This window comes from Labrus mixtus, chromosome 21, assembly GCF_963584025.1.
Source record: "Labrus mixtus chromosome 21, fLabMix1.1, whole genome shotgun sequence".
Classification (NCBI taxonomy): domain Eukaryota; kingdom Metazoa; phylum Chordata; class Actinopteri; order Labriformes; family Labridae; genus Labrus; species Labrus mixtus.
Genome location: NC_083632.1, coordinates 9,377,998 through 9,392,435, shown reverse-complemented (window position 1 = coordinate 9,392,435; position 14,438 = coordinate 9,377,998). Strand labels below are relative to the sequence as shown.

At 41.9% G+C, this 14,438-nt stretch overlaps 1 protein-coding gene across 1 annotated transcript in view; it reads left to right on the top strand.

The window, feature by feature from the left end:
• The window catches only part of LOC132955128 (adenosine kinase-like), a 114,118-nt gene that overhangs the window by 75,722 nt on the left and 23,958 nt on the right, over nucleotides 1-14,438 (top strand). The window contains exon 7 of the mRNA XM_061027817.1: nucleotides 4,989-5,159. Coding sequence (XP_060883800.1) covers nucleotides 4,989-5,159 — 171 coding nt within the window. The remainder of the gene's footprint in view (nucleotides 1-4,988; nucleotides 5,160-14,438) is intronic.

The following is a 14,438-nucleotide window of genomic DNA, read 5'->3' as shown; positions in this document are numbered from 1 at the left end:
GAAGACTTTCTGTCTGCGTGTGCAGTCGCAATGATCCTTTTGTGGTTCTTGCTCGTGTACATTCACATGCTTTGTGTTTCTACTCGTGTTACTTCTTCTCTTCTACCTCCGTCGAAACAAGAACAGAGATGTGATATCACGGCATCAATTTGGTGAACAGATGTAAAATAAATCAGCAGGATGGCAAACTGTGAGCGGTGTAGCATATCAATAATGAGGTGTGTTAGGCTTGTAGTGTTGCATTGTACTAAACAGGGTCAGCGCACACAGCTAGAAGATTGAATTTTATTGCCCCGTTTCTTTCAAGAGGGCAAGAGGACGGTAAGCCGAAGGTAAGCGACAAGCTGTGAATTTGCAAGACTTGACCTGAGATTGCAGCGAAACAGGGAAACACATCCCTCCTTATGTCATACTTCAATCAGGGTTCAGTGGATTTAAAACCTGTTGGTCATCGGCAGGAATGGAAGAAAAAGGCGTTATCTCATTGGCTTCACTTTTTAGGCCTGGAGGCTACATCCACTCGATGCTCTATAGGCATTTTGAGGCAGCGAAACAAGATGCAAACACAACTCTGACATACATTCTTATGATATAGTGCTTATGGCAAAGCACTAAGAAAATTACCCATTTACATACCCAGCAGACACGGAGAAACGTAATGATTTATTTTGTACTTGGCAAGTGGTAGTTCAATATTCACTTTCCCTACTAGTTTTTGTTTGGTCTCCTCAATACTAATCAAGTCCTGAGGGAAATATCTGGCTCTTTAGCTGCTAAATGCTTCACTATGTTCTCCAGCTAGTCCCTAACCGAGCCCGTCTGCTGTTTGGTTGCTGAGCAGGTAAAGTACAGTGGGATTATCAGAGCTTTTTTTTTTAATTTTTTTTTTTTTTACTGAAAACATCTGTGTCCTCCGTCTAGAAAGAACTCTAATGAGAGCAGTCAGACTGAACCAAAACAGTGAAGTATTTTACTGTCAAAAATCACTACGATGAGAAGAAAGATGCTAAAAAGCTACTTACCAAGGAGCATCTTATTCTACTACAACCAACCTCCTATATAAAATAGTGATAAGATCTGATACAAGGAGGTCTTAAGACGTTAAAACCCTCATAAGAGAAACTCGTGATGTCTGGCTGCATAAATAAACTTGATTAAGATCTGGGGATTTGATTGCAGTGGCCATAATTACTCTTTTCACTGAAGTGGTGATGTGTTAAATATCCTCCATCATTCCTGAGTAATAGAAAGTGTCAAACAAAAAAAACCGCCATGACACAGTACTTTGAGCACTCCTTCTTATCCCTGCAGAATTAAAATAGACCAGGAGTGAAGGAAAAAAAAAAAAAGAACCTCTTCCTTTTCCATGACCACCTCTGCTGCTGGTGCAAATGAAAATGCCCTTCCCAAAATAGATCATTTTTACCCTTCAGATGTCCACTTTTATTTTAAGCCTGCTGACATGGTGCCATCCATCACACCCAGCCTTTTCAGATGTGAGCAGCAGCCTCGGGGAAAACACTGATACAATGCAGGGAAAGTGTGATAGCGTGCTGCTGCTGCTGCTGTGTAGCTTAAGACCTCTATGGTTAGATTACCACTAATTTCATCTCAGAGTAGCATTTAGGCATTTTCTTTGTGTGAGTAAAGTGGAAGTCGTTCGTCTTTTTAGGGTAAACATTGAAAATGGATACCCTGCCTTTCCAACTCTTCCCTCAAATTACCACTTGACACGGCCAAAACATCGCTCCGCATTATTGTCTGCCAGGAAAAAAGCATCTCTGAATGCTTTATTGAATGTTTTGGCTGGCTGGAAATTGTACCAAGTGTACCCAGAGCTTTGATCATCTTGACCTGGAAATGCGATAGTCACCCCACTTCACAGAACTCCCTGACACCTGGGAAACTGGATCTGGTATTCTTGATACATGATCTGCACCGCAGCACTAAAGACTTAACTCCTCTTTTTTCGTAGACAGCAGGGACCACTGATGGGAACAGGAATTTCACATGGCTCAGACTGAGGCTTTTTCCCCCTCCCGACAGGCCACTGGAACTAGTCCCAACATTTGGTTCCTGGTGGAAAAATGGGCTGTGTGATTTTTATGAACGAGATTCCTGCGTTATTACCTAGACTTAAAACACAGAGATGCACAAAGAGGGTTTCCAATTTGAACAAGAGTTTTTTTGCAGATGTTGTCAATCTGCAAAGACAGATATATACTTAAGAGATCTGAGTCAGCAATTACACTTTATTTGTGGTCCTGTTTCAAGCTTTTTTCAATACAGAGATTTATTTTAGCATTTGTTTTTTAGGGTTTCCTGGATTTCTATTGTGGGGACTTCATACTGTAGATGCACTTAATTCACATGAAACATAGAGCTGTAGGGACAAATGGCAGAACCTTATGTCACACAGCGTTTGCCACATATGTAATAGTTGTTATAATTGCGGAGGCGGTCATATTTGCATTGATCACATGCTGAGATTTGTCACAATCTGGCTAGCTTAATAAATCCCTAGGATAAACTCAGATTTGTCTGGCCTTCGTGTAATGAAGATTAAAATAAAGATTGATTCGTTAAATGTAAAAAAAAAAATTAAAAAAAATGTCTGTCTTGGTTTACTGAAGCATTTTGAAACAAACCTTACTCCAACCTATTACTGGAGGTGGGAATCACAGGTTAACTCGTGATACAATTTGAGACGAAATGCATGGCCAACAATAACAATAATGTCATAATACAGAGATTCTGTAATCATTTATATATTGCAAGACCGTCATTTAATGACACAACACGATATCTAATTAACTGAAGAATTTAAAATGCACCTAAGAAGGTAAAGTGCAGTGTGAGTGTGTCAGTCAACTTCTTTTCACCGATGAATAATTGCATCATGAGTCTGGGCGACAATATATTACCTGAAGAAAACTCATACAGAATACAATAAGTCATTGTAGCCCCTTATTCTCAAAGTGAAGCCTGAGCTCGAGCTAATGGCCAGCAGGGGGAGACTGTACTGTTTGTGAAAAAAAGTGTTTGTTTTTTTTGTACCAGATAAGAAAAATGTTCCTACTTGTGATCTCTCCTCCATGAGTTTATGGTCTCAGTCGCTGGTTTCAAGTCTTCGTCAATACAACAAAACGTGGATTTTGTCAATCTTGGTCCGATTAAGAGTAAAACTTTCAATAAAATATGGTATACTTTATTATATACCTTTTTATAAACTCATCACTACCACAGGATCTGTCGGAGTAGATAAAGTTGTAGCTGTGCACAACCATCCTGTCATCCAATTTTAGTCACTTCTGAGTCCCAAAAACCAAGATAGCAACAACCAAAATGCAGAACTTATAGAGCCAGGTAACCTTGGTATATCATTCAGTACATGAATATTGTCCCGATGGATATTCCCAATGACTTGCATGTAATTTCTTGACTTGGCACCATGGTTTCCTTTCAGTCAGTAAATCCAAAGCATCTAGCCAAAGTGGAGTTGATCAGGGTATATTTGAGCATCTCATTGATATGATTGATTCATATTTAGTTTTTGTATAACCGTTCTGACCAATGTAATGTGAAGGCAAAGGCATTTGCAGTGAGTGAGGCTGGAAGTAAATTACACAGAGCCAGTGTGTGATTAGAGAGGCCGTGGCATGGCTTTTTAAAGTTCACCGCCTCTCAGGATATTTGATCGAGCCACCAGCCTTTGATCAGTGTTAACATTACGGTAACCACGACAGTTTATTTTCAACTACCAAAAAAAAAAAAAAAAAGACCATTTGTGTTAGAAAACAATCTCCCCTTCCTCTGACACGTTGGCACACCGCAAAAGGAAAATGTCAGGGTCAGTGATGGGCCATTAGCCCAGAGTGAGGAGCTTTTGTGCTCTCAGGTCCGTTTAAAACACCTTTTTAGCCCTGGACAGATGGTACTGTGACACTGCAGCTACAGGCGCTGACCTGGGTTTTAACTTGAAGATATTTCCCCCCCAAAAAAAATCCACAGGAAATGGAGCCCTGCAGAGGAGCAAGAAAGTCTGCCTGGAGAGTGAATGACAGCATGAATGTGTAATAAAGAATTCACCTGCATAGCACTGATGTATTGTAATACCCTTGTACATTTGATTAAGTACAGAGTCACCCTCCATTCATCAGCATTATTCGCTTTTCTTTTTCATAGAGGTCGCTCCTCTGTTGCTTTCAAATGTCATCGTGCTTTAATGGGAACTGCACTGTAGCCCACAATGGACGCTTTTCAGCGAGATTAAATGTATCACTGTGCTGAAACTTTCCTTTCCTCTCTCCCCCCTTTGCCCCTATTGTGACACGGTGGTTTTACAGAGCAGCTTGTTGCTGAAAAACAAGGTTAAGAAGATCAGTATCAAAGGAGGAGTGTTTTTTGTGTGGCTTGCAGGAGAGTCTCGCTTCAGGTTTCCACCTGAAACACAAAGGTGTTTTCTTACCTGATTTGTATTCATTCACACAATGAGTGGACCTGCCTCTCTTGTTTCCAAGTAAGGAGAGTCCAGACGAGACTTTTGTTTGCCCTATCATCGGATACGTGCATGTTGCTTCCTCCAGTACGAGCCTTGGAGCCCAGCCACAGGCTTTGTCCTAGATGGATTTTTTCCTGCCCTTTTTTTTTCCTCTGCTTTGTTGCTCTGTGTATGTTCTGAGAAACTATTTCAGATAAATGTTTCAGCACTACAGCTGCTTTTTTTCTCTCCCTTTTGGCTCCTGTGTTATTTCAATAGAACCAAGTTTTGTCACATGAAAATTGCCTTGTCAGACTCCAGAACCCACAAATTAGCAGTTTCAAGTGTTTTAGTTATAGTAGCCTGTAGTTCCGTCTATTCTGGACCATATTGTGCTGTCAAAACACGGATTAAGCTGCACTTACAGAGCTACTGTACAGATAAATCTGCTTGTTTCAGTTACAACTCTTAAAACCGTAGTATTAATACATATTCTTTTTGTTTTCAGGGTTTCTTCCTGACTGTGTCCCCGGAGTCCATCCTGAAAGTGGCGAAGCACGCTTCAGATAACAACAAAATCTTCTGCATGAACCTCTCGGCTCCTTTCATCAGCCAGTTCTTTAAAGAGCCCTTGATGCAGGTCATGCCCTACGTCGACATCTTGTTTGGCAACGAGACGGTGAGAGCAATAAGACATCTGTTCAGGCCTCTTTAGACCAGTTTGCTTACTCATTGCATTGATTTAAATGTGTGTCCATGTGGGTTTTTTTTAATATGTAGGCTGATATTTATCGTTTTAAGTTGTATTTCATTATCTAGGTTTTATTGTGTAAGTAAGGTATTTCAGAAACCTGTTAGATTTAATGTCAAAACACAGGCCAATAAACCAAACCATGCCATGTCCAATGCTGCTATAAAATATTTTTACAACATTACAAATTGGCCATAAAAAATTGTTTATGATCCCATTTTTAGCCATTCTAGCTGCGTGTCAGTGGATGTGTCAATGTAGGCCTTAGGTCTAGTTGGTCCAACAAGCTAAACTAAGATGGCAAATGCATCAAACCTAATAGCTGCTAGAGTCTGCATGTGAATGTTTTAATTGTTAAGTGTGTTAATATTAAAGGTCCCATATTATGCTTTTTCTGGTTTTATATGCTCTTTAGTGTGTTTTCCAAGTGTCCTGTGCATGTTTAGGCACATCTATGTGCAAAAATTCAAACGCAGCTTCTCCTACGTCCTCCTGTTAGCTGTAGCATTAGCCGCATGTAACGCTCGGTTCTAGCCCCCCTCGATAAAAATGTGTCAGTCCGACGTCATTGTCAGTGTGAGATCACTGATCTAAGCCCGTTGGCTCGTTGTGGCAAGCCCCGCAGCTCATGTTGCACGCCCGTTAACTTCTGTAGCACGCCCACGATATGCCGTAGCCTGCGGTAGCACAGTAGTGCTAAGGTGCTAATGTTTATGCTCCCCTCGGACGGAGCCAGTGGCTGCATTCCCAATATGGTAAAAGAGGCGGGACATTTCCGAGATTTCTGAGCAACTGACCAATAACGACAGAGCGGATCGGCAGACCAATCAGAGCAGACTTGGCCCACGTGGGGTCTAACAGTGTGGGCTCATCAGAGCGTAGCTGACGGACTCAGAGCGTAGAGGGAGCAAGGAGGAGCAGTACATGAAAACAGACACTTTTTTCGGACTTTAGCTATTGTGAACGTACAAAAGTAGGTACATAGATTAAATATACGAACCCCAAAAAGGGCATAATATGGGCTCTTTAACATTTAGCTAATTTAGCTAGCTAGCTCTATACCCTTGAAACTATGCTAGTTGATCTGAGGTTATGGGGCTTTTAGCTAGCCAGGCATTATCTTGTTTGTATCGATTGTCTTGAATACATCCCTAGGCATCATTATTAATTTATATATTATTCTTCTCACCTTTTTATAGTCCAAACACAAGTATGAATAGCCAATTGGATGAAAGCTGCAATAGATCTGAACCAATAAAAAGTGGTTGATTTGAATGGCATTCTTTTACAATCCTTACATTCCTAGTCAGGATTTAGGGTTTCTCCTTAAAACCTTAATTCTGCAAAAAGCCAATCAGCATTTATGCTTCTGTGAAATGCAAATCCAAGAGCGGGCTAGAGTTAGATACTTTGGGATATTTCCCATCATTGAGACAATAAATTCAAAGGAGTGTTCGGCCTAGGTAGAGGTCTACAGTATGTGCCCTCTGAGTGCTTTATAGTTTAACATTACATCCTCTCACCTTGAGCAAAATCAAAATGCCATGTCCACTGTTTCATTTCACTCATTGGTCTCATTTCTCTTCAGTACCCATTTAACTTTCCACTTATCACTGTCCCATAAAGAGATGAATAGGAATTAGGCCAGTAATCATTCATCTCAATTGCGTCACCATTTCATGCCGCTTGATCCATCGATTTTTTTCTCGGCTCAGTGGAAGCGAGTAGCCGGCTGGAGGTCAAGCTGTGGTCACAGACCGTGGTGCTGCTGGGAAGTATCCTCTAACAGAGCAGCTGAGCTTGACTCGGAGGCACCGCCTGGACAAACTACACCTTCGGCGGGAGGGGTAGAGAACAAGAGTGGACTGAGCTCGGCTCCCCACTGCTAAAGCTAAGAAACAGAGCCCTGTCTTTTGGTTTAAAGATGGGGTCCACAGACGAGGACAGAACTGGAAGAAACTGCTCAGCATTTGAGGATTTATTGCCTTTGCTGACTTCAGCTTTTCCTCTCTCTTTTCTTTCCTCTCCAAACATAAAACCTCCTTTTTTACATATGCGCCCCTCTCTCCTCGTTCGCTCCCTTCTCTGGCTCTCTTAATTGCTGTGAGGAACCATTCTGTCTCCTAAACCATGATGTAGATTTCGCAAGCGTTATGTATTTTCAGGTGGGTGGTACTGTAGCTGTTTGCTTAAGAAGTTTGCTCACACCTCCAGTCATTACAGTTTAATGACTCCGGATAATTGCAATGTATGTTTGTTGAAGGAGATTATCTTTTGGAGGCTCTGTCAGGGCTTGCTCTCCGGATTTGAACCCCGCCAACATAGGAGATTTGAAGTGGGGAATCAGAGCAGATATTCAGTCCTCAGCTGCCTCAAGCAGTGAGGTCTTCTAAGGTCTATATAGGACTAATGCCTGTCCAGAGTGTTTTGACTCCTTTTGGCCTTCCTCTGTGCTAGCTGCTGGGAGAGAAGAGGAGGGGGGGCACGGGGAATGACTGCTCATACAGTCGAGCCCTGGACCTCCCATTGTGCACAAGCCAGACAAGGTTGGCGGTCATGCAGCGGTGCATGGTGAGTGACAGGCAACAGGGCTGCTTTCGCCTACGCTCGCCCATCCAACACCCCCCACACCCCACCCCCACCCCCACCCCCTCAGCCGTTCTCTCACCCCAACTTCCATCCCCCAAAGTGATGGATCAGCCTCCGCCCGCGATGCTTTCATAACAAGTCAGTGACAGTCAGGATCATGCAGACTGACTCCTATAGCCTTGCAGAAAGAGCCATAAGGGAAGGCTAATGTGTCTGCCTGTCTCTGCCTCCCTCTCCCACACTCACTGAGTCACGATACAGAGCCGCACACTCTTGGGGAAAAATATGTTTTAGAGCAGCTCTCATGCTTTTAAAAAGTGACTAATACTAATTTTGAGCGAGATTGACGCGTATTAGAACGGCTTGTGATTGACTAGGATCTCATCTCAGTGAGGTTATTTTTTCCCTTTCGATTGTTTAAGAATCCCAAAGAGTCATGCAACACCACAGCCCCTAAAAAAAAAATGTCAATAGCCTCTTTTTTCCCCGCCTTGTTTTGGCCTTCGTCTGATGTCGAAAAATGTTTCTGACTGAGTCCACCCTTGCTGCTGTAACTCAATCCTGCAGGTACTTGTTTTGAAACTGGGCATCAGCTGGCCCTCCCCAGCCTATCGGCAGCCTTGTACTTATGTAACAGTCTCCCATCCGTCCTTTAATTGCTGCCTTTTTGGGGCATAGTGTAGTGTCTGTTCCTTTCACTAGGTGGGGGGAGGGGGGGGGGGGTTTGAGAGGCTAACGACGGCGTTTCTTCGTTGCTAGGGCCTCTGAGATGGAGACAGACATCAGACGCTACTTCACTTAATTGGCAAACATGTCGTGTGATAACCTGGGAACAGTGCAGGCTTTAATTGAGTCCTCCTGTGCTGTCCTCCTCCCGACTACCTGACATGGAACCCAGGGCATTACATTTCCCTCCGTTTAATGGCTGCAGTTAATTAGGCCCGAATGAGGGAATCATTACCGCTGGAAAAACCACATGCCAGTGGATTCGCCGATAAAATTAGCCACAATTTGCTTTTGCTATTTGAGCGTAAGAGATAAAACCACACAATGGCGGGAAAGGATTGGACCATTACTGGCGGATTAGTATTGTGGAATATAAGACGTATCATAGACAAATGGAACGATTAATCAAGGCTCAATTAATCACCCTGACTGATGTTTTTTTTAAAGCAAGGATTCATGGCTTTCTCAATTTAGACCCTTTCATGAGCATTTTTTTAATCTGTACAATTCTGCTTCCTTATGAAACCCATAAGGTGAGGGCCTTTATTCCTGCCACACACCCAACAACCTTCTTGCTTTCTTGCCATTAACATCAGAAACCCTCCCCATAGAGGAGCTCTGCATGCCTTTTCCTTCCCCATCCAATGCGGCTCTACACTCAGAGGAAGCTTATTTTTATGGGTCCCAGCACCGTCTTCCAACAGGAGACAGCCATTGTAATTGAATACTCAATAGGTGAGCCATTTAACAAAAGTGGAAATGGCATTCGGCTGTGTATTAATGTGCTTTGCCGAGGCGAAAGGAGCCATCATTATTTCAATGTTCAAGCTGTTTTAAAAGAGCGTTTAGCCCGCCGTCTCTCCAGGCCATGAGAGCAAAATGACACAGATTTCTTCCTCCCCTGTACTTTGTGCGAATGTTCCTCCTCGCCTAATATTTTGAATGGTTATCTTGCTTATTTCCCCCAATCCATCCCTCAGCACCTCTGCATGATCTAGGTGGAGGGATACAAGCAGCTCTACAGAAGGTTACTGTCATGAAAAGCCCCTCAGGCGTTTTGGCTCCCAGCCCTATTTTTCTCCATCTGCATGCAGTGTGTGTGGGGCGGCGGGGGCTCTAATGATTTTTCCAGGACAGGCTGAAGTGGGTGTGCAAGTGTATATATATATATATATATATATATATTTATGTGTGTGTGTTTGTGTGGATGGAAACAAAAGTCAGACGGAGGAGATACATGGGCAACATGGCGTCATTTCTTCACATCTCTCCAGATTCATCATTTGGCTTTGTTTGTTTGAAAGACTGCTTGGAAGCCTTATCTCTGTGGCAAGGCCTGTGGCTGTTTATCGCCTCTGTGACGTGTGCGTTAACGGGAAAGTGCGTGCTCTCTGCTGTCAGTATGTGTGCATGATGGCAGGTTCACTAAAGGCCCCTTAGGGTATGAGGGATGTTCTCTCTCTCTCTCTCTCTCTCAAAAAAAAAGAATAGGAGAAAGAATTTCCCCTTGACAGCTCACCCACAGCGGACTCGAGGTGTACGTCTCGGGGAAAATATCCCTTCTCTGTGCCTAAAACAAAGAGATGTGAGAGCCAGATTAACGTATTACCGAAACAGCTTTTCCTTTAAGGCTCTTCTCTTCTCTCTCTCTCTCTCTCTCTCCTCCTCCTGTCAGAGCTGTCTGCAGAGAACAGCGAAGAACATGAGACATTAACCTCCATGTGTTTATTCACAAGGCCCCACAGGCCAACTGGGAGGACGAACACAGAAGCATCTCGAAAAGCAAGCGAAGCGGAACAATCACAATGTGTCATAGGAGGAAAAGACATGCAGTATTAGCTGCTGCTCTCCTTTGTGTCTTTCACAACTGAATTTTAATTGAATGTGCTATTTCTGTGATGAGTCACATGCCTTCCGTTCAGAGCCAGAGTACGCTGACCTTCAGTGTGACGTACAGTCAGAGAGTTGTGTGATGAGTCATAGCGCACATTAGCTTTGATAATCTGCCAAATGCAAAAAGCTGTCTTGTCTTATTTTTGGTTTGTTGAATTTATTTGTATTTTTTTATTTTTTATTTGCTGAATGCAAGATCAGTGGTTCTAAAACAGGTAAAATACAGGATTGTTTAAAAAAGTGTATGCTACGTGTTTATTTTCCCCAATCGCTAATTAGTTAAGCAGCTCACAACTCACTGACATGACCTGTGGCAAGGTTTCTAATATTGTCTTGAGTTTCTTGCTTTAATTACATCAGTGATTTATAATTCCCCATTACACTTTAGGTCAAGGTTCCCACACATGCCTCATGCACCCACTTAACACCTATGATAACACTCGGCCCATCTCCATCCATCCATTCAATTTGTATGTGAATGAACCAAGGACCTTCTTAGTATGATGAGCAAATGCTCAGAATTGCTCATTTTAATTTGAATTGCAAATAACTAAATACACATTAAACATTAAAAAGAGAAGTAGCAGAAGACAAAAAGTAACAAGTTTAACTGGTACTAAGAGAAATACAATAGCAACAGCAGTTGCTATAGCATTGCATGAACAGAGTGGAATTAGACTATATCAACTTATCCAGCAAATGAACAAATTAATTGTATCATCATACGGCAGTCTGGAAGTGGAAGATGCAGCACGGACCGTTTTATAAGCATCACAAACTCTTCAAAATGATGATTTGGATTCACAGTCACAACTTTCGGTGTTTGGTCCTATAATAAATGGGCATCACCTTGAAGCATGGAGCCAATTCATCCATGCCACCAGCAGGAAACTGCTAACCAGAGTCCTGAGAAAGTGTGAACATTCAGTCGGATTTTGTATTAAAAAACGTCGAAACATTTGTCACTCTTCTATGTAGCAAAAGAGCTGAAGAAACAAAGTTCACAAACAGACTCAATAATATCGATTTCACAGCAATATCTGCTCAAAGTTTGCCCTAACATTGCCTTCAATTAGCTTAATAATTATTCGTCCTTCCCAAGTGAGGATTAAGTGTATTAAAAATGAGCAGTGGAGCGTTTTATTGCTTATGAATTCCACTTCTTATTTGTAAAATAAATCTTTTATTTCTCTTGGAAAAGGTTACACAGTCAACCCTTGAAGGGTCACACACACAAAAAAAGGGTTGGAAATCATTCCTATCAAATATCAAATAAAGTGTCTCTACGAGTCAATGCATCTGCTACAATTAAACTTCAGTCTTTCCCTGTGTGCATCGAGGTAGTGAGAGGATTTAGTACAGAAGAAGAACGATCCCTCCAGCATTCCTTTGTTTTTCCTGGCCCGTCTGTTTGCAAGTCATGGTACTTTGGGAGCCAGCATGGCTCCACCAGAGGAGTCCGACTAACCACTGTAATTGTGCCGTGCCCAAGCCGCCTTCCCCAACCCTGGGATTGAACCATGAAATATTTGAAAATGTCGGGGTTAGGAGAGGGGGGTCTCTGGCAGTGCAACGTGAAATGTGAGACCATACAGCATCTTTAACAAGGGGGCGGATAGAAAGCCAGCCAGCCTGCCGGTCGGGCAGCCGGGGCACACGGTGGAGTCCTCTGAAGGAGAATAATTATGGATGTAAGAGGAGATATTGCACTGGGAGCAGATCAATAGTGCCCACGTTCTGCTGGCGCTGAGGCCAGTGTATTTCTGTCACAGCAGGAGGGAGTGCAGGATATCAGCCCGTTGCTTGAGGGACTCATAGAAGTTTGAACACCGACGGGTTCCCCATGCCCGTCCTCCCCCCAAATTAACTGCTGCTCTGAGTTTGGCTGGTTGCTTCCCCCCCCCCCTCTCCAATCCTCTTATCCACACAGAGTTGGCAGGAGGACTGGCCTGGCCCTTGTCTGCTCATGATTGTGTTCCCACAGTCCAGGCCATACAGTCATGTTTTCCAGTGTCGTTGGGAGGATTCCCTTATTCCTGTCATGGATGGAAGGCTCTGAATAAGAAAATGACAAAAACACAATCAACAAGCATGATCTAACCAACCGTGACACCAACTCAGTGTGTCACAAGCCACGGTTAATGGAATCTCTGTGTTTGGTTTGGAAGTGTCTGCATGTTACAGTTCCCCTTCTGGAATAGAATAAAATTGTTGTTTTCATCATTAATCTTGATTAATCAACTCAACTTTATTCATAAAGCACCTTTGATACAAAGATGCGCTTCAAATAGGAACAAACTACGGTGGCCAACAAGGGCCAATGCACTGCAGCTTCCTGAAAAGATTTCAATGAAGTTAGAAGCTATCCAAATTCAAGAAACACATGCATAAAGCCAAAACAAATTCAACAGTTCTGTAAATGAAAAAACATGCTGCTAAAAGTAGCACAAAGTAGCTACAGTTCAAAGTAGCACCGCCTCCTACTGGTCTGGAGCACTTCTCCTGTGATGACTGGATGCGCAGTCTGTTGCATTTGTTTTCTGGGTTTTAGTGTATTTTACTTTGTATCGTTTATGTGTCTGCCAGCGCATTTGTTTTTGAATTGTGCAGCACTTTTTTTATTTGGGAGTTTTTTTCCTGGCATTGCATTATTTCTGGATTTTTTGTTTGTTTTTAATTTGCATTGTGCCTTACGTTGCAGCCTGTTTTTTTCCTTATGAAAATCTATTGAGCCAAGGTGTCGCATATGCCCTTATCTGCAAAAAAATGCAAAATTAAAACAATAAAATTATGGGAATCAATACACAAAATTTGGTTAAAAAAAAAAAAAAAAAAGTTGAAATGACACAAAATCAGTTCCCAAAAAAGTGAAATAAGATGTAAAAGTCCCCTGCCCTCCACACAGTTTTTTATTTGGGAAATGGCCATCTTGTGTCACATTAACAGGGAACATTTTGGACATAACCTTAATGTTTTGTATGGCCAATCCACTCAGACAAAGCTCTCATGTCCCCTGTGCACACAAATGGTTTGAATTTGTCGGGTAGCTTTTTTTTTTCCCTCTCTGGGTTTTTCATTGTCTGAAGCGTGCGAGTCCCTCCAGAGCAGATCTTTGTTTCTCATTAGGGGGTAAATAGAGCAGGCCAAATGCTCATATGTTTATTATACACAGGAGGGCATGGTCACTGTTCTCGACAGTTCAGTGCGGAGAAAAAAAAAAGCAGTTTGCTTCCCTGACCTTTTGTCTTCAGCGCCTGCAACCCAAATGTCTGCTGGATTCAGTGGATAATAAGCTGCGAGATACCAGCGGATTGAGATGAAGTTTGGTTGAACTTGTCAAAAAAGTTTTTTTTTTGCATACTATTAACAAAGACTAAGTGAAAAATAAATAAATCATATTCATTATCACCGTTCAAAGGTCATTTATTGCAGCCGTAGTCTGTGCTAAAAACATGTCCAAAGAAATTAAATACGCCTGCATCTATTTACAAAAAAAGAACCAAAACAAGAAGAAAAGAAATTGGGATTTAATTAATATGACTACAAAAATGGAAACTGAAAATCTAGGAGTGTAAAATAGCATTTGTTTGAATAATACTATATAATCAACATTTGAAATAAGAGACAGAACGTCTTTTGGTACAAATGAACAGTCGTTTAAACAAACTTCTCTGGTTTATCAGGACTATGTAGGTGTGTTTTGATTAGATTTTGAGTCACTTGCAGCGTAAGCAAACAGCTTAAAATGCCAAGGACTCACATTATTATTTACTAAATAGTAAATTGAAAATGCAGTATCATTTTTTTCTTCCTACCTCAAAGCTTAAAGAAGTAATAATAATAATAGTGTATACATTTGGGTTTCCGTTAGCTATGAAGAAAAAAACGAAACGAAATTAAACAAGGAGACATTTACAAAAAACGAATTTAATCTCCATAAGTGATTAACAAAGATACTCTGTATAACTAGTGCGCCACAACACCACAGCACATCTTTTA